The 26,275-nt window shown below is 37.9% G+C and overlaps 1 protein-coding gene across 1 annotated transcript; it reads right to left on the bottom strand.

The window, feature by feature from the left end:
• Nucleotides 1-1,488: 1,488 nt before the first annotated feature.
• On the bottom strand, nucleotides 1,489-21,923 carry LOC139722419 (5-methyltetrahydropteroyltriglutamate--homocysteine methyltransferase-like). Its single transcript, XM_071633711.1, has 11 exons — nucleotides 21,756-21,923; nucleotides 19,234-19,440; nucleotides 16,239-16,385; nucleotides 13,704-13,821; nucleotides 12,368-12,465; nucleotides 11,302-11,351; nucleotides 9,309-9,375; nucleotides 6,528-6,611; nucleotides 5,350-5,504; nucleotides 3,019-3,100; nucleotides 1,489-2,338 (listed from the first exon to the last, which is right to left on the bottom strand). Exons 2-11 carry the CDS (start codon nucleotides 19,379-19,381, stop codon nucleotides 2,067-2,069), a joined length of 1,221 nt encoding a protein of 406 aa, XP_071489812.1. The 5' UTR covers nucleotides 19,382-19,440; nucleotides 21,756-21,923; the 3' UTR covers nucleotides 1,489-2,066.
• Nucleotides 21,924-26,275: the final 4,352 nt, after the last annotated feature.

Raw genomic sequence — 26,275 nt, 5'->3', positions numbered from 1 at the left:
AGATGAACATAAACACGCGCAAGAAAGATTGGAAACATAATTATAATATAAACAACATGATTTTCAAAAAGTTAAATACTGACGAAAGAATAGCAAAGTCATAGAATACATCTTCTCTTCATAACGTCCCCTCTCACAGATATTCAACGTCTCCATCTGTTTTTCTTTTCTTTGTCTCTAGAGGGCGACAGCAGGTTGTCTCGCGATAAAAAAATGCAGCAAAACATTGAGTTCAAGTTCCAATAGTCTTTATCTCATCATGACACCATAAATCACGTCACAGTCCGAACATGATTACGTAATGAATTATACCAATTTGGTATAATTATATCTGCTCGACTCTTATATTCAGTCTTCCGCAAATAGCGGATACGTATAAAGCATCTTAATGATCATTTACATTTCATAACAAATGTTCGCTTGTCGCATTGCCTTCAAGCGAAGAAAAAGCACTCATTACTCTCATTACAATGTGTCAACATTTTCGTATAAGCACATTGTCCACAAAAAAAAGAAGAATTCAAACTGATCTAAATGGCATCGTATCGGTACTCCCAAACGTTTTTCCTTGACAGTAGTTCACCAAAGGTACGACGGGGAAACGTACATGATATCTCGTCACCCCTCCTACATTGCATTGGATATGTGAGGAGAGTGCAGCATTATGCATTCCTATTATCAAAAGACCCCCCCCCCAAAAAAGTGATTTAAACATCGGAAGCAAGCTTACTGGCATGCAAGAATACAGCAGGACTTGTATTCAACCCATTGCCACACTTCATCAACTTACAGTTTGGATCGGTCCCCATGAAGATTCATTCGCCAATTAAAAATAGTTTCGTCACTTTATGAAACTCTTGGTCGGGAAGTCAGAAATGCAGCAGAGCAACATGCACCCACACAACCATATTTTTGAGAAGGCTTTCAGGTTTGGCACTAATCATTATCAATAAAGAAAAAAAATCTGGAGCGAAATACCGTATGTCCCGAAAGAAATTACAACGGTACCCACCCTCCACAACGATAACTTTAAAAATAGTGAATCAATCCAATAATTATAACTCATTGCCCACATCTTACAGAAAACCCCATTCAATTTGCTTCAGTGGCCAAAGAGAAATGAGGACTTTTGTAGAGCATGTCAGGAATCTCTTCCCTCCAAGTTCTGTCTAATGTGTTTACACATTAATATGCAGTTCCAAGAGCATCCAAGTGCTAAACTTGGAAGAATCATACTCATGACATGCTTTACAACAATCCACATTTCTCTGTGACCGCTAAACCAAATTGAATGGGCTTTTCTGCAACATAGAGCTAAGATGTTATATTTTAAGACCCTGAAGTAGAATTTAGACGGTTTAATCATATTGGGTGTTATCAATGCAAAAATCCGATTGTTTTTTGTTTTTGTTTTTGTTTTGTTTTGTTTTGTTTTGTTTTGTTTTGTTTTGTTTTGTTTTGTTTTGTTTTGTTTTGTTTTGATTTTTTTTTTTTGGGGGGGGGGGGACATATACTGTATACTATCAGCCATCTATCATTGCCTGTAGCAAGTTTGGTCTCTTTGCAACATTGCGCAGGCATTTCCTCATATGAAATTCAGCTTTGAAGTAGACCTTGCAAAAGCTATGGCAAAAGCACATACGTAGTGCCCTGTAAAAACAACACTGGCACTATTATCGGGATAATGAATGATGCAAATATTAACGACGATCTCGCTATTTGTTTCTGCAGCATTCTGAATTAATTTCCGTTCATCCTGAGTTACATGAGCTTCTTTTTGGAAGAAGAAAAATTGTGTCTTCTTATATGCAAACAATTATCACTCAGAATTCGCGTTGATCACCAGCTGTCTTCAAAATTGTGCAAAATATATTTCTCAAATTCATTCACTGTATCAATAAATGACATCTTGTGGAGGTGAAATGAGTATTCGCAAGAACAAGAATTTCCATGGAGTTGCTAATAAAAAAATATAAAAAAATCAGAGTCCACTCGCTAATAGGTCTTGAGTGAAGATCGTATTGGCCTATTTTATCTTAAAGCTGCTTGAGAAACACTGAACGCCCTCACACAGGAATGGACTTGGCCGCACGAGTCATATTCGTTAGTTTGGCGTGCAGGATGTCTCTGGGGAGGAAACCCAGCCCGCAGTCGGGAGCGACGACCAGTCGATCCGGGGACGGCAGGTGTCGGAGGACTTCGATTAGACGCGCACGGATCTCTTCCACGGTTTCGACGCGGCTGTCGGCGATGGCCACGGATCCCAGGATGATGGTGGTTTTCTTAAAGCAGTCGAAGAGGGCGAGATCGTTTCGACGGTGGGTGTCCTCGATGGATACTGCCACAAAAAAAGAAAAAAAAAATCAGCGATACATCTAATGGATTACGGATAGGGAGGGGGGATTGTTACAATCTCACTGTCATGATCTATGCATATAAATCATGACAACTCTTAAATCTTTTTCCTAATTATCGTTATTGTAATAAACACGTCGCCAGACATTTCCACTAAATTGCCTGCATAAACACGTCAGTGTATGAAATCAAAATAATGGGTGTAGTCAGCAAAAGTTTGAGCTTTTGAAATGAGTCGGCCCGAATCCAAGATCTTATATAGCTGAGAAAAATTATAGCATTTCTAGAATTTCATGAATTTTTAATAAGTAGGGCATAGAAGAATATCTCATTCTGAGGCACTCTGAGCACGTGCTGGAATTTTCAGTCTAGATTTTGAACCGTTTCCCCCTGTTTTTGGTGATCTGTGATGATCTGATATGGTGATCTATGCTCACTGATTGATGCGGACATTTTCAGCACAGGCACGAAGGACGTCATTCGCCTTGAAAACAGTTTTTATCGATCAAGACGCTTGAGAGGAAACCTGAAGCGTGTTAAGTTGGAAAAGCAGATTTCTGAGGTGGAGAAAAGCACGACGATGATGAATTAAGGGAAGATCGTGAACAGTAAAAGCGATATCAATAATAAATTTAATAGTCTGTGCATTTGCACATCACTTACTCTGATCGAAGCCCGCGCAGTCAAGTTTGTCCGCCAGCTTGATGTACGCATCCTTGTCGGCTTTTGGGTAGTCTTTCTGATCCTACGAAATGAGGAAAATCATAAATAAAAATAAAAAGTTTTCTTTGTTGACCCGATATGATACAGCATTGTACAGGGGCCACGGAAGCAGGGGTAGGGGTTTTGATGATTTATTAACTTTATTAACTTTTACCACAGCTTTGCCAGGTGATATACGTGTATATTCGTACGTGCATCTGGGTCAAAAGGGACTTTAATACGGGTACAACGTCTTGTCTAGACATAAAAAAATGCACAGAGCTGAGTTTCTAACCACAGACTTTCTGATACAGATCCACAGTCTCACTATTATACTCCCATGGTGTTCCCACAAATATTCACAAGCTCTTAAAGACTGTCGTTGTTGCATGATAATGACACTCTGGTATTAGTATTGTGGGCTTCATTTTGCAGTGTCCAAAGGGGTCAAGGGTCAAAGATTCAACGGTATGCACTCAATGTGGCGAAATGCCTTCTCTATACGGTCATTTGTTATCTTCACAAACCTCACTGAATCGCATTTAGTGAATCTATTTAGAAAACGAAACCGTCAAAGCACTATAACACTGCGTGGAAGAATAGGCTCCACTGTAATTCATTGTGCTGGGGCCTATTCATTAGGGTATACATGTACTTCATTTTCATCAAATTTACGTATTCACAGACCCGCTCTCCAACGACTCTGAGCCGTTGTTGTTGAATGAAATGCATAGTGATGATGTACTTTTTTTTTCAGTTCTATGTCTCATGGTATACCCCATGTATACACAAAGTTGGGCTCAGGAGCTCTCTTGAAGGAGCTCAACTTGATTTCGTATTGCATACTCCTGTTGTTGCTATATCGGGCAATGATATTCACTTATTTCACACTTCCAGGACGCTTGAGGTGTGATGGCTATAAAGCCTGTATCAATTAATCGTGTGTTAAGTATGAACGCATAAGCTGACCCATCTGTAAAGGCATTAATGACTAGAAAAGCACTCAGTGAGCGCAGACCTCCGCCAAGCACCTCATTTCTGCCCTCACTGTGAATTCCACTCTATATCAAAGTCCTGCATTCATCATCTTCGCTATGACCAGCATGAAAAAAGAGCATTGCGCTTGAAGCGGCATGAAATTATGCTAAATTGCCATGAAACTATGTCACATCATATCAACCAATTGTGTTGCACAATCGCCTACCAAGCAAAAACAAAACAAAAAACAAACAAATACAAAAACAAAATAAAAACAAAACAAAACAAACGTTCTCACATTGTTTCCTACAAATTTGGGCGCCCAATTCATGGTCCCCCATCAGATTTTATAATCGTGGTTCCCAATCAATCGATTGTGGTGCCTAATCTACTGACGAGCAAGGTTCTCACTTCGGGTGTCTGATCGGTTCCCAATCAGCTGACAACCAATAAAAAAAAAGTTCAATAAAAAAAAACTAGGTCTAAACAACTTTTTGCTGACAAACAAACGAACAAAAAAAGTGCCACAGTATAAAATACCCATAGTGATTTTCTTTCTGTAAGCAATGATGTCAGAATCATGCTAAAAACAGATAAATATTATGCCTAGCATAATGCTCGGTGCTGAAGAGTAAAAAAATTATGCCAGAAAGCATAATTATCCCAGCTCTGGCAACGGAAGCATTACATGTACATGTATTACATTTCTTGACCATCAAAACGTACCCTTACTGCTGCCCAGCTGCCGCTGCTTCCGCCGAACTTTCTGACATAGTGGTATACTGCGCAATGGCTCTGATGGTTGCAAAAGCAAGCGCGCCACCTAGCGTTCATGATGGGCTCTATCAATGATATAGATGCTTTTAGATATTATATCATACTTATTAAAAATCATAGATCAAGACTGTGATCCAGATTACTATCAAAATCACGATCTGCTGTTCCTTGTGTCATTATATACATTTTCTAAAAATGTCATCCTTATCTGTTCCAAACTTTTTGAGTTATTTTGCACAGAGGCAGACTGACAAACAAACGAACGGACAAATTTAACCGGCAAAAAAATTATAACCTCCGTGCAACATGGCGGAGATAATGTTTGCGGTACAAGGTCACAATATCAGGAGAGCTGTCTCATTTATTCTTACCATAACATGGAATACTATGATCATGCATTGTACATGTAAGCTACTACTGCAGCCCCGTGCACTACTTTTTAAACGAAATTCTGAATACATTGTATATTAAAGATAGAAAACTCTCTTTTACAGAATATCACAGAACAAAATAATTCAAAAGTGGCGAAGATTGTACCAGGTACAGCGGATAGCCGCAGCAGAGGTGAACTGCTTTCGTCACTTCCGGTCCGACGCCACTGAAGCACAGGGCGGCGTCATCGATGCCGTATTCGAGAGCGACGTCGGGTTCGCGCATCATGACGGGTTCATCGAGCTGGATATGTCGGCAGCCTGTAAAGGAAGTACATGGTTCGCCCCAGGTCACTGGCAATGGTCAGCAAATTGTATCAACCGGGTACATGGTGCCATGATACACTTAAAATAATGGCCAGGAAACAACTGTAACGAGATACTGGACAGAAATCACAATCTGCATCAATCATTGATGGAGCATGTGTATAAATTGACACAGACCTTAACTCTCCGGATTATTTTGAGATGTGTCAGAGAAAGAAAGGAAAATCTAGGGGGTTACAATAAGCTGTATAGGCATCGATGCTGAGGGCGCTATCGTGATTTGTTGCGACAGTAATTTTCGCTCATCTCTACATAATGTGTTAACGTCATATTATGTAGAATCAGTTATACAAGAAGGGAGTAACTACATTTTGGTTATTGAGGAACTAGAGAAGGACACGTGAATCTGGTGAGACTGATCCTTTCTGCAAACATGAGAGGTTTTTAGGCGCGTTTGTCGTCGACCAACTTTGCTTTATAGCAACAGTATGTTTTCGGTAACTAGGAAACTAACATTCTATGATTTGCTCGATTGCGAAGATACGATAAAAGCGTGCTAATTAAGTCACGACTTGACCTTCTTATCTAAACGTTGGCGAGAAGTGAATAGGATCTAAAATGTAAGAGCAACCCCTTTCTACTTTACATACGTCATCACAGATCATCCGCTTTCCTTTTATGTCTTCGTTCAACACAGCTGCAAACATCTTGCTTTGCAGGGGCGGATCCGGAAATTTCATAAAAGGTGGGGGCGCCTTTACAAAAGTAAAGGGGGCTCACGCTCCCCTCCAATTTTTTTCTTTTTATTTCTTTTTTTTTAAACAAAAAAGAAAGGTTCCGCCACTTGCTTGTGTCCTCGCCACCAGCCGTTTCTTTGCGGTTACAGCCGAACTATATGGTATATAAAGACAGATACTTTCCGGAGCTGAATGTCTTACTTCGGTTTAACGAGAATTTCGTTACAACCGTTTTCGTTGTAACCAAAGTACACTAATATGTATTTCTTTTTCGTCTCACCAGCATCGGCCAAACATTTAATGTGAGCATTCACGACTTTGACGAGCTCCCTGTTGAGTTCCCTGATGTCATCATAGGCCGTATCTGATTTGGTAGGGAGAGAGAAAGAAGGGCTTAAAGTACGATAGATATTGTGGTCTTTGGTGAGGCTATTGCATTTTTGCAGAGGTCCAAATTGGATGACAGACATACAACGAAATTAAGAATAACAACAATAATTCCAATGATAATGAATATTACGAATGACTAAAGACCTGGTCTGCAAAAATAACTTTACTAATCATATTGATCACAGTAATGATAATACCTGTAATCTGGAACACCACCACTACTACTACTGCTACTACTACTAATACTACTACTACTACTAATAATTTTATTTGTACCAATGATAATGATAATTATAATAATAGTAATTAATAATAATAAAGTTGATAATCATAATCATCATTCTAATATGGTTGCAAGAACTTACTCTTAGACCTGTTCCCTTTGGGTGGTTCATTTTATTTCTATTTTTCTTTTAATGCTATAAATATCTTTTTCAACCATAACGGGGGATTATAAATGCCTTTAGTTACTAATACTCTATGCACTCATGTACCAATGCAACTACTTCATTGTACAACCAAGTGAATAATCTTTAATTCCTATTTTTGGAAACCCCCTATACAGTTATGGCAGATCTAAGTTTTAAAATTGAATCTGAGGATAGGGCCCACGATTAATTGTTTTTACGCCAGCGTTGACCAGTACAGTAAGAGGGTCCGACCCTAGGATCGATCTAGAGGAAGAATGAGGTCTAACACTTTCACCTTGGACCTATATGAGACCTGAGGATCTCCGTAAAGAGCTCACAGAACAACATGTAACTTAACCCTATTCTAACTGTCGCGCCACGAGTCCGCAACACGCAAAGATTTCGTCGCGTCGTTTCATGACTTTTTTCATTGAAGTCTCCCGCATATTTTGAGACCAAATTCGCGACGTCCGGGTACACCGTTCTGAAGTTACGTAATGTTTTGCATATGCTTGTCAACCCCAAAAGAGCTCAAATTCATGATATCGGGTGCAAATCCAATGCAAATTGTGTTTTTTGGTTAAATTGATATAAATTAGATTATTTCAACTTTTAACCATTTAAATTAATCAATTCTAATGTAGATAAGCTTGAAAAAGTGCCTGCAACAAATTTTGGCAAAAAACAATAAAAAAAAAAAGGTCGAATAAGACACTGAAATGCATAAGAAATAACAGAACAATAAAAAACAAAAGAAAACGATTTCGATAGTGCTATTCTTTTACAAGAAAATTGTTCGATGTGTCTTGAGGAACTCAGACATAAAAATTTAGCAATCCTTCAGTCTTTTTTAATGGAATTATTGGTGAACATATGATTTCATGCATAAATTTGCATAATTAATTTACTAAAAATAGAAAATCAACATTTTCTATTGTATGACCATGTATCTTGTAGTTGATACCCGGCTCTATGCTCAGGCAAAATTTTGCGGCGATTGCGCGATCGGCGGCCGAGATCTGAAGGGGGGGGGGGGTGTCAAATTGACCCCCCCCCCCCCCCGTAAAAAACTTGGTCTCAAATAGCCCAGTTAAAATAGGGTTAACAAGTCCATTTTCTATATATCACATTTTTATCGATCGACAGCGCTGATAATTCGTAGGTAGACCGACCACGTCATGGCAGGATACGCGTGAAGTATAGAATCAGTCATAATTTGTCTTGGGTTTTTTTTTCTCTTGGATAACTTGCCATTAATTGTTTTTAACAATAACAACAAAACAAATCTTATCTTATCATCGTAGCGCCTAATGTCCAGTACTGGCTCCAATTGTGTCTGGAATTAGAGATAATGGGTACCCAACCGCATTTCATCTATGTAATCTATTATGTAATCATATAAGCAACCATGAACTGTCACTGTTCACCTATACCTCGGTGAGAAATATTTTGTCATGCCTTACTGATCAATGATCCAGGTGAACTAAATTTAACCTCTCCTTTCTCATTATCCTTTCTACTATCCTATCTCTATACGCAAGTCATCCCTCTCTCCTATGTTTTTTTATGTGTATTATGTACACATATCAAGCCTTACTGTATTATTCATTGTACGGTTCTATTGCTGATACGTTTCTGCTGCACATTGTGTAAAGGCAATGAAGAAAAAAAATTTTGTTGAGCAACTGATGTATATGTATTATGTATGGCTCCAACAATATATGTACAAGAATATAAATGTGCATGTATGTTCATGTAAATTGATAATACAAGAATCAATAAATCAAATCAAAATCAAATCAAATCAAATCAAATCAAATCACAAGCTTAAAGGGGAAGGGTAGTAACTGATCAGTGGGAATCAGTGCGAATGCTGGGAGATGATTGTTCCAATCCTTGTGGGATTCATTTAAGAGTACATTATATATCTATTGTTGTGTGAAAATTATTTGCTTCAGAATGGTCTCATATTCAAGTAATGTGCAGTTTAATGTTTCCAGGTTAGCGTGCTTGGTCAGTGACGGGGCATTAATCTGCACATTACTTGAATATGAGACCATTCTGAAGCAAATAATTTTCACACAACAATAGATATATAATGTACTCTGAAATGAATCCCACAAGGATTGGAACAATCATCTCCCAGCATTTCCATTGATTCCCACTGATCAGTTACTAGCCTTAATGATTAATATTATAGACATCTACTGGTTCTTGGAAGTTTAGCCGTGTACATCGTCACGGCAAAACGTGAAACATACTCGCAGTGGATCCTATGATAGTCATGGGTCCCGGAACCGTAGCCTTGACGGGTTTCTCGCTCTTGTCCTGAAGGATAAAGGTAGAAAAATATTGACTGGGAAAAATGATGCGTCAATCCACTAGCAGACAAAGCCGTGTGATATCAAAGGTTTAATGAAATACAAATACATATTGATTTGTGTTTTCATATATACCCTCAACATCACTTTTGCGGTGAAACGAATATACTATCTAGGAAACATTCCATATATTTTTAAATAATTTTTCTTCTATTTTTTTTCTTCATTGCTTGGATACGCCCACAAAAAAACAAACCTTCCAAACCAAGAGTCTGGTTGTGACTTCATCTGTCAATCATTGGTAAAGTACTATTAGTATTAAAAAGAAACATTGAAATGCACCCTCCCGAGACCAAGCATAACTTGAATGTTCCCTCGCCATGTCTTTTGTTAGTCACATTGATAGCTCAGAAACATGCAAGTTATGCTGAGTCGAGGGGAAGGTGCATTCCATTGTCTATTGTTTAACATATCAGTACTTTAGCAATGATTGACAGATGAGGTCACAACCAGAATCTTGGTTTGGAAGGTGTTTTTTTAGGTGGGTGTATCCAGGTAATCTGAAGAAAAATTATTTAAAAATATATGGAATGTTTCTAGATATTCGTTTCACCGCAAAAAGTGATGTTGAGGGTGTTATGAATCAACACAAATCAACATGCATTTGTATGTCATAAAACCTGCAAATTAAAAATAATGTGACCCTTCTACCCCGAATTTGTTGTATACACTGTAAAAACATCGGTGTTACATTTAACACCACGGGTGTTAAACCTAACGCCGATCAAACTTCAATAAAGGACCACACCCACAGGTGTTGAAAATGCACTGTGATGGTGTTGAAAAGTGTTCACCTGACACTTCGTGGTGTTAATTTGACACTGTACCTGGTGTTATTTTGACACTGTACTGGTGTTAATTCAAAAATGACACCACATGGTGTTGATTTGATATTTGTTGGTGTTAATATCTATGGTTTAACACCCGTCCAGCTTCAATAAGAGCCCACACCAGCTGGTATTACTGTGGTGTAAATTTATTTTCACATCTTTTCAAAAATCTAGTATTTTAATGTAAAATTCTTGATCGTCTTGTTTAAATCAAAAATCAACAAGAAGTGCAGTGACTAAGAAACTCTTCAAAAAACAGTTTAAAATTTGGAAATGACACCCGGAGGTGTTAATTTAACACCAGAAATGAGCACCGAAATTTAACACCAGCTCGGTGTTCACTATTTAAAACCGGACTTTTTGCAGTGTAGAATCAGGACACCGTAAAGGCTCCTAGAGATGCCACCTGCAATGCAGATAGAGAATTCTGTGTCTTTCTTGGTCCTGTCCCATGTTCACAGACCAATGAAACCGTCTAATGTTGGTATGGAGCTACACCCTGTCAGGAAGTTAGCACATTAAAAGACTAACATTCCTCCGTTTCGATATACACTCCATGCAACATTCAGGCGCAGGGTACCAATGGCAACTTTAAAGGGATATTCAAAGCTTAGAATGTCTGTGAATCTATTTTGTACATCATACATCATACATACCCACTGAGGAATAGCGCTCGATAGAGCCTATATGATACATAATCATATCTCTTGCGTTCACACATTGGTGCACTATAGGACAAATTTTCCACCATTGGGAAAGTCTTTTGAACTTCAATGCTGAAAGCTTGATCATTTAGAAGAAAACAAAAACAAAATGTAAATGTGTTAAATATGTGCTTGCTGCCCTGTACTTCGTATATGGGGAAAGAATAAAAAGAGGTATATATAGCGTCCATGTTGGCACAGCATATTCCCGTGTATACATTGTGCTGGTCTTGCAGTAATCTCGAATAGGGGAAAAAGAATTAAAAAGAAAAACAAAAACAAACGTCCATATCACAATCTCGTTTATATGCCTATCTCATTCACGAGCAAATACTTTACCTGTGCGTCCTGCCATTCCTTTGCGATCCAGTTGATATCACCGTCAACCTCTGCATGTAAGAATAATAGGCACAGAAACCCCGGATGACAAACATAAAATTCAACGATTAGCCACGGTATTATCAGCCCACTTTTAGCGTGTATAATTGCAACAGTATCTGATTCCGCTGAAACATTGTGACCGTTGAAATGTTACATTGAAAATATGAAGCTAAACAATAGCACGATATTCCACATGAACAAAGTCCAGACTACATGCGGCTGGTACAACTATTTTTAGCTTCTCGACATGATAATTAATGTCAGTAAATTCAGCGTCACATTCCCAGTCTTAAATAGGGGAGGTATATCCCTTAACTTTGGATTCAGCGATTGTGGAAAGGTTAGATAAACACTGTGGTATCAATATTGACCTTTCGAGGAAAAATTAGACCATCCGTTCAAGACTTCTAAATCTTCAAGATTTGGGTAATTTCCACGGGAACTCAGTAACACCTTTGCAGTGGCATCTTAGCGACATAACAATAACATGTATACAGAAAGACATACATGAAATATGTCACACACACACACACACACACACACACACACACACACAGTAACACAATCATTTTTCCTAAGAAGTACAGTATACTTGACCGAGAACCTTAAAAGAAATGTATTGTTAACAGTGGCTTTTACCCCTTTATTAACGAGTCAAGGGAATACAATGTATGTATATTTCACGAAATCATGACATCAAATAAAAGCTAACAACAGCTTGATGTTATACTACTTGGTGCTTGAATCATTTCGTATCATTTCTCAAGATTGACACGATAGAAGAGATGTGATCTGTAGATTTCGACATTTGATTATTAATACATCAGGAAACAGTCAAATTGCCAGATTTCTTTACGAAACATGAACGGTTATACCAATAAATTCCATGCATGAGAAATGAGTATATATGAATCGAATTGAGTGTCAACATTTCGTTCATAATCTTGTTAGCGAGAGATCAAAGACCAGTTCAGAAAGTAAAAACTTGCCGATTCAAATTATTTTGCAAAAGCCGTAAACTGACCTGGTTTGGCGCGTATCGTTGGCACGTAGGCTACCCAGGCTCCGTTTCGACACGACTTTTTCGTCAGGTTTACGAAGTCGATTCCTTTGATGTGACGGCTGAAATTTGGAAACAAAAATGAAAGTTCACTTTAAAAAAAAATAACAGTTCATACTCATGTGTAAAGTGGGCATGCACATTATGAGCATTTGAAGTATGATGGTGTAGTTCATGAAGTCACATTGATTTCACGAATTTCATTAATTTCATTTAAGTGATTTCATTTCAGTGATGAAGTCAAGTTGATTTAATAATGTGTGTAGGTTTATTGGTTGTTTTCATGTACTTGTACTTATTTCTGATATGACCTCATCCAGGTCAAGCTCTGCTTATGATGACGGTATTGCTTTCTCTTTTTACAGTGAGCATTATAAGCTTGTTTTGAATTACATTAGACACGATGTTGTCATGAAATTGACGATTTCTTGTATGTTTTACCTTTTTTTTGCATATCGCATATCGCCTTAATTGATATGTCATTGTGTAACACATGGAGAAAGACGATGCAGAAATAAACTAAACCAAATCAAACATATTCATATTGGTCTTTGTCTCATGCCAACGACTGCATCTATCAGAGATTTGATTTGATTTGATCTGATTTGAAATGAATTCATTTGCGCTTTGTGTTCACAAAGACTAAGATACAAATATAACCTCATTACAAAAACGCAGCATAGGAAATAAATCTATTGACCTGTCACATAAAACCGTTCTATGAAATGTAATGACCAATTCAAAGACTGTATACAGTATGTCAAAAAGAATACAATCGGATTTTTGCATTGATAACTTCAAATATGATTGAACTGTCTGAATGCTATTTCAGGGGCTTAAAATACAACATCTTAGCTCTATTTTGCAGAAAACCCTTTTCAATCTCGTTAAGTGGTCACAGAGAAACGTGGATCATTTTACAGCATGTCATGAGTCTGATTCTTCCGCACTTGGATGCTATTGACATTGACAATAACAATGACAATGTTCTTTTTTTGATTTTCTTACGTCACCCAAAGTATGGGTATTGAAGAAAATTTGGACCTCCATATAAATGTGTGAGCGCAAATCACAGAACTTGGAGGGAAGGGATTCCCGACATGTAATAAGTTATAATTTCATACCCTGAAAATGCATTTGGGTTGATTGATTATTGTTAAAGTCATCGGTGCAGAGGTTTTCGTTGTACTCTTTTTTTTTTCTTTTTTTTTTTTCTTCTTTTTTTTTTTTTTTTTGGGGGGGGGGGGAACATACGGTATATCCATGAAACTCCTAAACAGACTCTTCTGTGAACACTTACCACAGGTGGTTGATGTAGTTGTCTCTTCTGATCTCGCCATCTGTGACGACGTCGATGCCGATCTCGCACTGCTCGTCCAGGATTTCTTGCAGTCCTCTATTGATAGACTGCTCATGCTCTGAGAACACAGACAGTGACACATACACAATGTAATATATATGTGGAATATATGTATATATATATATATATATATATATACATATACATACATACATATGTATATATATATACATACATATGTATATATATATATATATATATATATACATATATACAGAGAGAGAGAGAGTACACTGTAATAGTAATGTCACAATACAGGAATGCTTTAAATGCCAATTGGCATTTAATGCGGTCCTCTATTGTGACATTATAGTATTACTATTTCTTGTACTGCCAATACGCGGAGCAAATACAATGTTTGGAACAAGTACACACACACACACACACACACACACACACACACACACACACACACATATATATATATATATATATATATATATACATGTATATATATATATATATATATAGATAGATATATAGATATATAGATATAGAGAGAGAGAGATACATACCAATCAGTATATAATGCGCAAATTGTAGTAGTGCACGAACGACTGAGAAATCGTTGATCTCGATCAATATTACGAAAAAAAATGCAGGAGATCGCCATCTTGAGCGAAAGCCTGATTTTGATGACAGCCTCTGACAAGAGTACAAGCAATGGCCAACTTGGTCATTGCAAATAATTTATTACTAAATTTTATTGCGGGGTGGGGTGAGAAAAAAAAATGCTTCAATACAAGGGCGAGTTAGTCATAGTGGATGAATAACTTCACAATGGATGAATTATAGTGGATGAAAAAAATTCAGAATTATGATCAGTCAGATGTAATCATACTATTTAGGATTTGAGACTGGGGTAATGCGTTTAAACAAAATAAAAATGGAGATTTTAGATTTTGTGTATACAGACTGTTTGGAAAGTTGTGAGGCAATGCTCATCAGTTCACTCATTTGCATATTCATATTGACTGTTCGATAAGTCAAAGTGTTTAGTAAAAATTAGCAAAACTTCAAAAAAAATTTCACAAACCTTCATTAAAACTTCACAAAACTTCATTAATATATTCTTATCCGATTTTCAAATTTTCACAGTTGAGATAAAAAGATTTTACTCTGTTTGTCAGACGAACTTTTCACAGGACCGTAATTCCCACAACGCAGAGAGGTGTCCACAATACAGCATGTGTGATTACCTTGTGCAACGAGAACAATGATTAAATATAATCTTGTTATGATATGACAGAGAATATGTTCAAAGCATGCACTGTTGTCTACGTGGACCAAAATGAGTGTCAGCAAGCTGCACAAAATTATGGCATCGCAAAGAAAATGAAAATCACAACACATATGGGGTGAATAGTCTGACAAAACGAGCACAGTGGTTGGAAATGTCTGCAAAAGTGATCAGTACAGATATCAACTCATCGGAGGAAAAAAACAACAACACAGGCGATGCTGCGTCTGTACAGGATAGACAGTTTACATGCCAGGTGTTATAAAAAAAAATCCCACTTTGATCCTTAATAGTTCAAAAACTATACATCAGATAACGCTGTCATTGGCATGAGTAATAGCTGAATAATGTACAATTTAGTTGGAGGTGATTTGAATATGAGAGCATGGATCAGTTTCGTTAAATTCATGATTGATTTTAAAGTAAAGTTCCAGATTTTGGTCAAATTTGAACTCTCTGTTACTGTGTACAAAATTGAACTTTACACAAGAACCAATGATGTGTATGTGAGTGTGTGCTTACAATGACCCTGAACAATAGACATGAATACCACGAATACCACCTTTTCAGATCATTCCTGGATATTGTAAGGCTTCTGGTCTCTTGCTCCAAGGCTGATAAATGCTTTATTAATAATTCATGATGGATTGTCCTGGGCACTGCTAGTCTTAATTCATGATGGTAAGGGGTAAAATGCATGGACATGAAAAATATAAGCACATGTTTTCATGTGCTTGCATCCACTACATTTCAGGACGAATAAAGACTAGCGGTGACAGTGGAGTTTCTCATAAATATGTAATAGAGCATTCCAATCCTGGCCCTTGTTCAGGACCATTGTCAGGGTGTTTAACCAGTACTGCCATGCACACCAATTGACCCCTGTGCAAAATTAAAATTTTGTACACAGGGTTGAAAACAGAGCAAAATCTTACACCTAACTTAAACATAAATCTTGAATTTAATGAAACTAATTTATGCTATCATTCTTGAATTACCTCCAACAAAATTGTACACTATTCAGCTATTGCTGATATCAATGTCAGTGTCATCTGATATATAGTTTTTGACCTATTAAGGATCAAAAGTGGGAAATGTTTTTTGTAACCCCTAGTACATTAGTATTTTGTAGACCGATCTCATGTTACAATTCAACCAAATTAGTCTTCATGGAAACGAAATCAGGATACGTCAGTGTTCTCTGCAGCTATGAAATGATTATCAAATCCATTTACCTCTGGAAGAATGTTTCTTCTTATGCTCTTCCAGCCTCAAAGGACTGAACTTGCCCTGGTTGGTGAACCAGTTTGGTATTTCGCAATAAGCCGGTTTGGGGTAACTTCCGATCACTGTAGTTCGCAGGCGCCGCACGGCAGACGTTACTGCACAACAGAATGACAGCACAATGAATGATAAAACATCTTCAAGAATGAAGGACTTACTTAGATGCGTATATACCACGTGAACAGAATGAAGGAAAATGTTATGTCTATAAAGTAAAAAGAAAAAAATAATGGTGTGTGTAACTTTCAATCGCTGATTTATTTATTTTTTCATCAAAGTGTGCACGAATCAAGGACCCAGTGTACGTAGTACACCAAACACACACAGTCATGGGGTTTAACAAAAGCACTGCTAGACTGCCTTCAAAGCTCAATATTCCCTTTCCCATCTCACACCGCCTTCCAAGAGCATATTCCGAATGCACACACAAACACACACATACACACATACACACACACACACACACACACACACACACACACACACACACAAACACACACACACTCACACGCTTACTTATCAAACTTGAGCTCATGTATAGGTATAGGGTCAGATAATGTTCTTTTTCTTTCTCGCATGCGTTTGATACTCTCAAACTTTTATCTCTGAAGATAAGAAAGATTGTCGTGAAGCTTGCTGGACTAGGGGGCGTGAGTGCTGGCGGTATAGCGGATGTAAATTGAATCTTGCAAAGATCGCATCTTCATATGGAATTTCATCACAGAAAGCAGCCTTATATTCCCATTTCGTTCTGCCATATTAGTATCGACTTCCAAAGCTCTCGATGGTGCGCTCATATTTATAAGCGCGTATTCAGTGTTTACGAACTATATACAATGTGTATTAGTTGTACAAAACTACGAGACTTTTCGTCATTTCTGTACCTATAGCTGTTCTATACTGTAGTAGATTATGTATCAATATTAAGCACTGCGCTAAAAAGATGATTACGACTGCTATACCTCCGTTACCCCAGATAAAAATATAGATATTTACGTTTATGCCAGGCACTTCATGAAATATTTCATGGCCGCAAAACTCGACACATGATCACGTATTGTTACCTAGCTTCTCAATGAGTCTAAAAATGAATTTGAGCCCAGATTGTTAATGATTATCGGGCTGTGGGAACAATGGTGTGAATGTTTGAACATCATGGAACCATGAAGACAATTCAAAGGGAGCAGTAAGGCTTGATAATTTACGTGTACTGATAGTCAGGGGGTGAAAATAGGCAAGTGACAATGGACTCTAAATACTTCGAAAACGGAGGGAGAAAAGTGGAGAAAAGGGGGTGCGTGTAAGTGTGTGTGTGTGTGTGTGTGTGTCCGGGCAAAGAGATTTCATAGATCTGAAAAAAAAAAAAATCTCTTTGGTCTCCGATCAGTGAATTACATCCTGGGGAAGCATGGATCAAATAAGAATCAGCAAAATCGAGTATAGCCTCATACTGTTTTGTTCTGACTGTAGCTTTTTATGAACGTCCTGCTGGAGACACGTTTACCATTGGATATGTGGGAGGCATATAGGCAAACCTCCTTGATATAACCACGGACCTATTTATAGCTCCATGATTGTATATAGTCAGATTTGTTACACATTCTGTACATCCTGGCAGGGACATCGTGGGCACAACACTAGAGATAAGGATGCGCCACGAGGGGATGAGGAAGGGTCGGGGGCGGGGGGGGGGGGGGGGGGGTGAGGCAGGGGGAGGGGAGGGGATCGAACTGGATTCTCTTACTTTTGGTCTTTAGATCTTAATATTCTTAAAGACATTATTTACCATTTGCAGATGGAACAAAAACCCAGCTTTAGTGCTTCAAAATACAGCCAACTTGTATACAGCGGCCACCCAAGGGAAACAACAAAAGTGGCCGCTTTAGACAAGTGGCCATTTGAATTTATAACAGAAAATACCGCATGCTATTAAAAAAAAAAAAACATCAAATAAGTTTGCATGTTCAGCTATCATGGGGATTTTTGATATACAATTCACTTCATTTTATTTTTTTTCTTTGCCTCTTCTGTTCTTTTGATAAAAAAAAAAACACGAAAATTTCGGGCCTGAGGCCGGAACTGCATGCTCTGGTTCGTACCGGTTTGCATGAACCGGTACGATTCATGGATACGTAAAAAGCAAACAATACCAAGACAAGTATCATGTTGTCCTTATTCATATAGGGACTTGAACACTATCTAGCCGGCATTTTAGTAAAATTCTACGATGTTATTAGGAGTTGTCTAATTTGCCTTTGTAGCATCTATTCAGGGCGGCATTACTGAATCCTACTCTATGATATTCAAGTTGTCTGTGTGATTGTGACTGAGATAGGAATCGGTAGAATTTACGCAATGAACATAAAATACATAGTATTCACGGCTGATTTAACGGTTCAGCTAAATTTTTGTGGCCGCTATATACGCAGGTATAGATATTCACCACGGGATACAAAATGAGTGGCCGCGTTAGGCAGGTGGCCGCTATATAAAGGGTCTATAATACAGCAATTTCGTGAGGGGATTTTTCAGTGTTCGCTAAGACAGGTTTGACTGTAGTTCTACATTTAATGCGAGTTAGGTGTAGACACAACCAGTGTATATGAATGTTAATCAGTATATTCAGCGTCAAGTATTGTTGAATAATATTATAATAATGTGAACAATAGTAACAAACAAAAATGTTTCCAGAATAAACCGTCTACAATTATGTTTTTGGTTTTTTTAAAGAAAAATAGTGATATCTTCTTATATTCTTGGCTCTATCGCGATCTTTTTTTTTTATGGGAGGATATATGTTTTGTGATACAACTGACACTATACACAGATGCATCAAAATGTGATACAGTACTCGAGCACTATCATAGCTTTTAAACCATTGCTCCCAATTATATAAACATCAACACTATACCTTAAGTTCCTTTAATTATAGTATCCGGTCTTTACCTTGGTGATCAACTTCTGCAGTGAACTTGTCGTAATCTCGGCTTGGGCATTCCTTGGGCTTCTGTCCAGGTTTCTCGTCGAACCACGAGGGCGTATCAACACACTCGGGCTTACAGTAGCTTCCGATGACAGTGGTGGAAAGCGACATGGCGGAGTGGGGTGGGGTAGGAAACCGAGCGAGACTGAGGCAACCAAACCACGATGGCACTTGAGAAAAATTGAAGTGCGTGAAGACACTGTTTTTATTAACCCTCTTGCTACACAATATTCCACTTCCATAATTTATGTAGATTGAATGAAGGTTTCTTTCGCCCAAAGCTCATTAACATTAGTTCTGAAACATCAGCGAATATAACATATAATATATTATTGTCTCTGTGAAGAATGAATATTACATTATGTTGCATTCATTCATTACACTAAGAGAAATATTAGTTCTCTTCATTTTTGGCTAGTCATATAAGTAATAAAAAAGAACAAAGTTAGGAAAATCGGGAATTAAACAATAACAACGCCTAGGCAAGTGGAATAACAACCTGGCACTCGTCTGATGAGTAGTGCGAAAAAGATACATAAATCATTGACATTTTTTCCCCCACTGATATTATCATGCATTATAGGCCATGATAGCTCTGAACAAACACCTGTACTATCTAGTAACCGTCTTCGGAAGCTCGACATATTATATAGGAAGAGACGAATTTTTCAATTGCCGACGTTGGTATTGGACAAACGGCGAAACGTTTTAGAAGTGAGTGGAAATCAGGAACATATACGACTATCGTTAGTCCCGTACCAATTTATTCAGCTTTTTACACTCGCCAATTAGTCCCGTACTATCTCTTGTCCGGGGCTAAGGAGAAAACTGACCTTTTTACACTCGTATTTCTTAGCCCCGGACTTTCCAAACCACATGAATATTCATAATTACGCTGTGTATTGTACACGTACACGCACGCACCGGCAGCACTTGATTACCTCGTTTCTGATTGGTCAGTGAGGGTCGGACTTCGTCTCCGTCGCTTAGCCCAGGATTATTTTTTCGTTCTGTTTACACTCACTTGCTTGGCACCGCAATTGCGGTGCTAGCACCGCAATTGCGGTGCTAACCCCTGCTATTTTGCAGGGCCAGATAGTACCGTACTATCGGTGGGGCTAGCCCACTTTGGCAAAAACGAGTGTAAACAGAAAGTGGGCTAAGGATAGTCCCGTACCAACGGTGGGGCTAAGGCCCCCCCTTAGCCCCACCGTTGGTCCGGGGCTAAGCAAAAATTTACAAGTGTAAAAAGCCCTTTATTAAGTTCATGCGATATTATGGTTATATAGGTAGTGACTTTCTCAAACTCGCTGTCACAAAATAATATATCATGATCCCTATATGCCAAGTCTCTCGCTACACACCTTTGCATTATGGCTATATGGTATATAGAGCGCATTTTATAGACAGAAAGATCCGTCTGTCCGGAGGAGTCTTTTATTCTATTATTATTTTTATCATTTTGACGTTATCGCTCTCCTCCGGGGATCTGTGAGGCCATAAAGACAGACGCAGTATCCACGGAACATAATTATCCTCGACGACCAGTTCGAGGTCCTTGACCAGATACAGACCGATCTTTCGGTCAATAGAGCGCAGTGAGCGTAGATCCTGCAGCAAGCGTGTATACATACGATCAGCTACTAGTATAAGGATTCTCCTGAGCTCGCGTTTTTACACTCCCTCACACCACACCACACCATACCACAATCAGATGTAAACATAATTATACTGCAATAGCTCCACTATAATATATACTTTTGTGACATCGTCATGACAGATAAAAACGTACAATGCATATAGATCGCCACAAGACATAGACACATTAATATTGAGATCATTTTATTCATATATTGTTCTCCATGTTGTTTGATCGTTTAGACTATTCATTATTGTCATAAGTATGGTTGATATAAAAAAAACACCCACATTCTCATTGTCTTTAATTAATCTTAGTGTACAATGTCAATACCATTATCCACAAATGCTTTGTGAGACATATTTTCATATACACAAATCTATAGACGGCGCAATCAATCAGGCCGATTTTCATTGAGTCATAACTCTTTATACTAAAGCTAGGCTCTATATCAAACTCATCTTCCGAGGTATGTTTTTATTGCAACGATGCAAGAGGTAACATCGCAACGAGAGCTCTGCGTCGTCCGTTGAGAGAGATGAGTGCAAGTATACAGTTGTCTAAATGCATCCGGCACAATACTTGCCGACCTTTATATTGACCTGGAAATGACGCTCCAGCTTATACAAGGCACAGTCAAATACAGAATAAAACCGGCACATAGTACAATAAAACGACACCGGCAAAATACATATCAATGTACCGGCATTATACAATGAGATGCGCGCGCCGTACTAATATTATGACCAAGCCGGGCCTTTGGGGGATGGGCCACCTCTATGTTACTTGTATACACAGCAGTCTCGAAATCTGACAGCTAGCTATACATCAGTTCTTAAAACGTACCTGTTGTAGTCAAATAAGCCAGACAGAGCTCACAAGCTTCCTTCAGGTTGGACCCGTAAAGACGTCCCTCTTTTCATATGTTGCTCAAACGTTCAAGAGAATGAGAACTTGTACGCTGCCGCGTCGAAATGATAACAATGGAATGAGCATTTGAGCATTAGGCGCAGAGAAAATTACAGAAACATACAGCTGCGCAAGCAGCACCCACGGAGCCTCAATGGAGCTGTAAAGTTCAGCAGACACACACATGCCATCGCTTTTCTAGGGCACATGGACTGCTAGGCTATATTTCGCAGACCCCTATTTCATAATGATGATAATAATACAATGTACGGTACTAGTAACAGTGGCTACTTGTATGGTATTTCTGTGGACGTGCTTTTTTTTTCCCCATAAAGTCCAAAGTCCTTTACGACTGGCAGACTTTGAATCAAGCGTGTTTATTCTGAGATGATTAGGATTAATTTCGGATCCAGAGTCTGTCATTTGTATAGTCGTGAGTCGTACAATGATAGATACCCGGAACCCGCCCCCTCTTTCGCATAATACACAGTAATAAATAAAGTGTAACCACCTGGGGCCCGCACTGTTTTTTTTTTTTTCTTTACCCCGGAAGCGGCGCCAGAAAGTTGCGCTGAAGGCCTTTTTTTTTAATCTTATTATTATTTTTTTCTTTTTTTTTTTTACTCGTGAGGTGATGAAACCAGGAAGGGACATTAGAAATATAAACTCCCCCTACCTCTAACAACACATACACACACACACACTTTTAAAACGTGGCGCCGGCCGAGACATACATTATCCGCATACAGAGTGAGAGAGAGAGAGAGAGAGAGAGAGGGGGGGGGGGGGGGGGGGGGGGGGGGGGGAGGGGGGGGGGGAGGGAGGGGGGGGGGGCAAGGGTTTACGTCTATGGTGTGTGTAAGTATCCGTTGCTTCCCTGTGTGTTCTGTATGCTACATTGTTAGACTGAAAATGCACTTGACTTCATAAAATAAAAGTAAAACGTAAAAGTCAATGCTGTACTGTTTCATGTAAATATTGAGTTTTGACAATATACCTGCTTTCTGACTTTTTCTAAACCCTCATCGTTCACCATATGTAGGCCTATTATACTTATTTGATAAAAATTCATTTGAACTTTGAGTGATTTTAGATTTTAAGTGTATAAAACAAATAACGTTTTGGTTGATTGATTGAACAGTGTTCTATAAAAAAAAAAAAAAAATCATCCAGCGCAGCCGCAGGATGAATTGCAGACAGTTCGTCGTAAAACCACATTTAGATATACTGAGATTTGTACAAAACAACAATAAAAGGTATTAAATGTATCCGTCTTGAACATTGTACAATAAAGTGAACCTTTTAAAAAAAGTCAAATTACAATTTCTACTTACTCCACATATTTAATAAATAGAATGAAAAACTATTTTTTTAAAAAAACCTTTCCGGATACAACGAATTTACCTTATTGATTAAAAGTGAATACAATTTATAATATTTTGTTTGAGAATTTCGATACAAAGAAAAACATTTCTATCCTCTCTCTGCATGCCACCACTGGTTCACTTATGATGATTATTTCCTATGTGTAATATCAAAAGAAAATCCCTTAAAAAAAACAACTTATTTTTCGACTTCTTCTGCTTTTTTTTTCTATTTTTAGCTCTTTAACCTCAACTTTCTCCGTCACAGCAGAAGAGATGTTTATAATGGACAACTATTGAAATATAGGAAACATAGCCGTCAGCAGGGTATCTGTAACCAGAATATCAACGAAAACAGTACACCATATTTTAGGGTATAGTCTCTCTTTCTGCCAGTCTACAGTGGCTGTTTATCCATCAGTGAATCTATCTATATCTGTTTATCCTTCTTTATATGTATGTATATATATATATATATATATATATATATATATATATACATATATATGGGTATATTTGTTGTTTCTAGTTTGTTGATGATTGATGAAGATCACGCATTTAATGTCATATATACATATATATATATATATATATATATATATATATATATATATATATATATATATATTAGTATATAATTTCTCGGGAATGATTGCTTATATCTCGATAAAGGGCCTAATTATTGTTATTACTTTTTTAGGCCACATCTTTAGTGAGTAACAGTCTCCGTTTGTTACAGCATCTTTGCAATGAAATGTATGTGGTATTGAGAAGAGTATTCTTCCGATGAGGAGACGACTCGTAAGATTTCTTTATAACGATTAAAAGAGTTCTTCAAGATTGATTATCAATTTGTTTACCATTTTCTGGTTCCTTGTGTTCATGTTTTGGTAAGGGAAAACAAACAAACAAATAAATAAACAATGTTTTAAAACAAAACCTCCATCGATTAGTCAGTGCCATTCTCCGTGAATACTTGTCTTGAATGCAACCCGTTGGACGAGCGAAATTCATCTCACTTCATTACATTTTCATTTCATTTCATTTCCACATCTGATTAAAATGTATATACAAAGACTGTAAGAACTTTCCATACTGATATGCATAACAGACCAACATAGGCACAATAGCTCAGCAGACATTTATTTATACAGGCCCAAGATTCTGGAACTCCCTTAGTCCAGACATAAACGATACTCCTTCTTTGTTTTCATTTTGAAAAAGATTGAAATCATTCCTTCTTAAGCCTTATAATGTAACAGAAAGAAATTAATTTTGTTTGTTTATCTTTTTCAGTAAGTAGGTTTTGTAAGCACCAGGATGCTGTTGATTTTTCATAGGCTTGTTAGGTCGCGTCTTTCGCGGAATTCCGCATCGCATCCCCTGTTTTTCTTTTTGCAAACTTGTACATTATTACACGTTCCTTCACAGAACAGATAATATGTTCTGCTATCAGCAATTCCATACAATTGTATATATCACTTTCTCGTCGCTTTCTACGCTCTACACTTCTAATATGGCTAATAGTCTCTGTTGGTTTGATCTTGAATATATCGATTGATCTAGGCTTTTTGTTTTTAGTTGTCTCGTCTCTTTACTTGTATTTCTGCTTCTTCCCTTTCCCCTTTTCCACTTCTTTTTTCATCCCGCATACTTGTAGTTAAGTTTTCACCTTTTTATTCCTCCTGCGAGGTGCCCACGTTGTACAAGCATAGTCTTTTGAGTGGGTACCTCCACTTTTTTTCGCAGAATGTATAAATATGTCTGTATGAAAAATGCCTAATTTTGTAATGATTATTGACAAATGTTATTCTTTGCTATCTTTGTATCATTCCTTCAAACGCATGTCGAATCTATATTTTTTGGTACATTCTGTTGAAAGAAGTGAAAATAAAACCTTTGAATTGAATTGAATTGAATTGAATTGAATTGAATACAGGAAAATTATAGTCCTGATAATTGGTCTTGAAAATATAGACTAGGTAGAGGCAGCAAACGCACACGTCCGGCCAGATAGAAGAGAATTTGTATACATCCAGTATTCGTGTATACTACTGATCTCTATAGAAAGTATCTGGACATCTCATTGGTCCATTCAACCTCCTCGCCACCATATTACCAGGCACTCCCTATTGGGATCTGCACGCCCAAGTTGTATGGACGACGGGCGTGATAAGGTGGCGGCGTGGTGGCTTCAAAGTGATTGGCCTGTATGAGATATCCAGACACTCTCTGTAGAGATCAATGGTGTATACCTACATACCCTGTCAGATACGGATTATAGTTCACAACGCAGTCATGCCCATGCCCATGTGCCTTCCACAGTTCGACCATGTGGTGGCGTAATGACCAGTTCTGAAAAATACAAGTTCCCTCGAGTGAAAGGGAATTTCTGTTAAGGTTCCTCTCCAGAGATACAGCCTTTTGTACACTCACTTGGGGATATATGAGTTTCCCAAATTTTTATCAATAAATGCGTTAACCCTCGTACAAGATATTTTTCATTTGAATTCTAAAAATGCAAAATGCCAAACCTACTATGCAGGGGCGTCGATCCCTGAGGGGAAGGGGGCAGTTGCCCCCCCCCCCCCCTTGAATGATAACATAAATGTCAGTATCAATTTGATGGAAGGCATGTAATTTTCAAAAATGGTTTTTGTGGAATTCCCTTTCTATTTTCTTTACATTGTTGTCCACACAATAATATGACGCCATAATCTCTTGTAGTTTCCTCATTTAGCGGTTCCAACATCAAAACTTTAAAAATGCATTACTTTTGCATCGATTGTCCGATTTTCCTCAAACTTTCACGAATATACTAATGTTGCTGCTTCTACCAAATCCACATTTCTCTTGGGATTTTGGTTTCCTTTAAAGGGAACGTAAACCCAAAGAGCAATGTGGATTGAGTGAAAGCAGCAACATCAGTAGAACGCATCAGAGAAAGTTTGAGGAAAATTGGGTAATCGATGCAAAAGTTATGAAGTTTTAAAGTTTTGGTGTTGGAACTGCTGGGTAAGGAGACTACGAGAGGTTATGCCGTATGAGAGGACTACAACATGAAGAAATTATAAAGGGAATTCAGTAGAAATT

This window comes from Diadema antillarum, unplaced genomic scaffold, assembly GCF_040938485.1.
Source record: "Diadema antillarum isolate AM-2024a unplaced genomic scaffold, OU_Dant_1.0 scf00000165, whole genome shotgun sequence".
In the NCBI taxonomy this organism is placed as follows: Eukaryota; Metazoa; Echinodermata; class Echinoidea; order Diadematoida; family Diadematidae; genus Diadema; species Diadema antillarum.
This window is presented reverse-complemented; position numbering and strand designations above follow the sequence as displayed.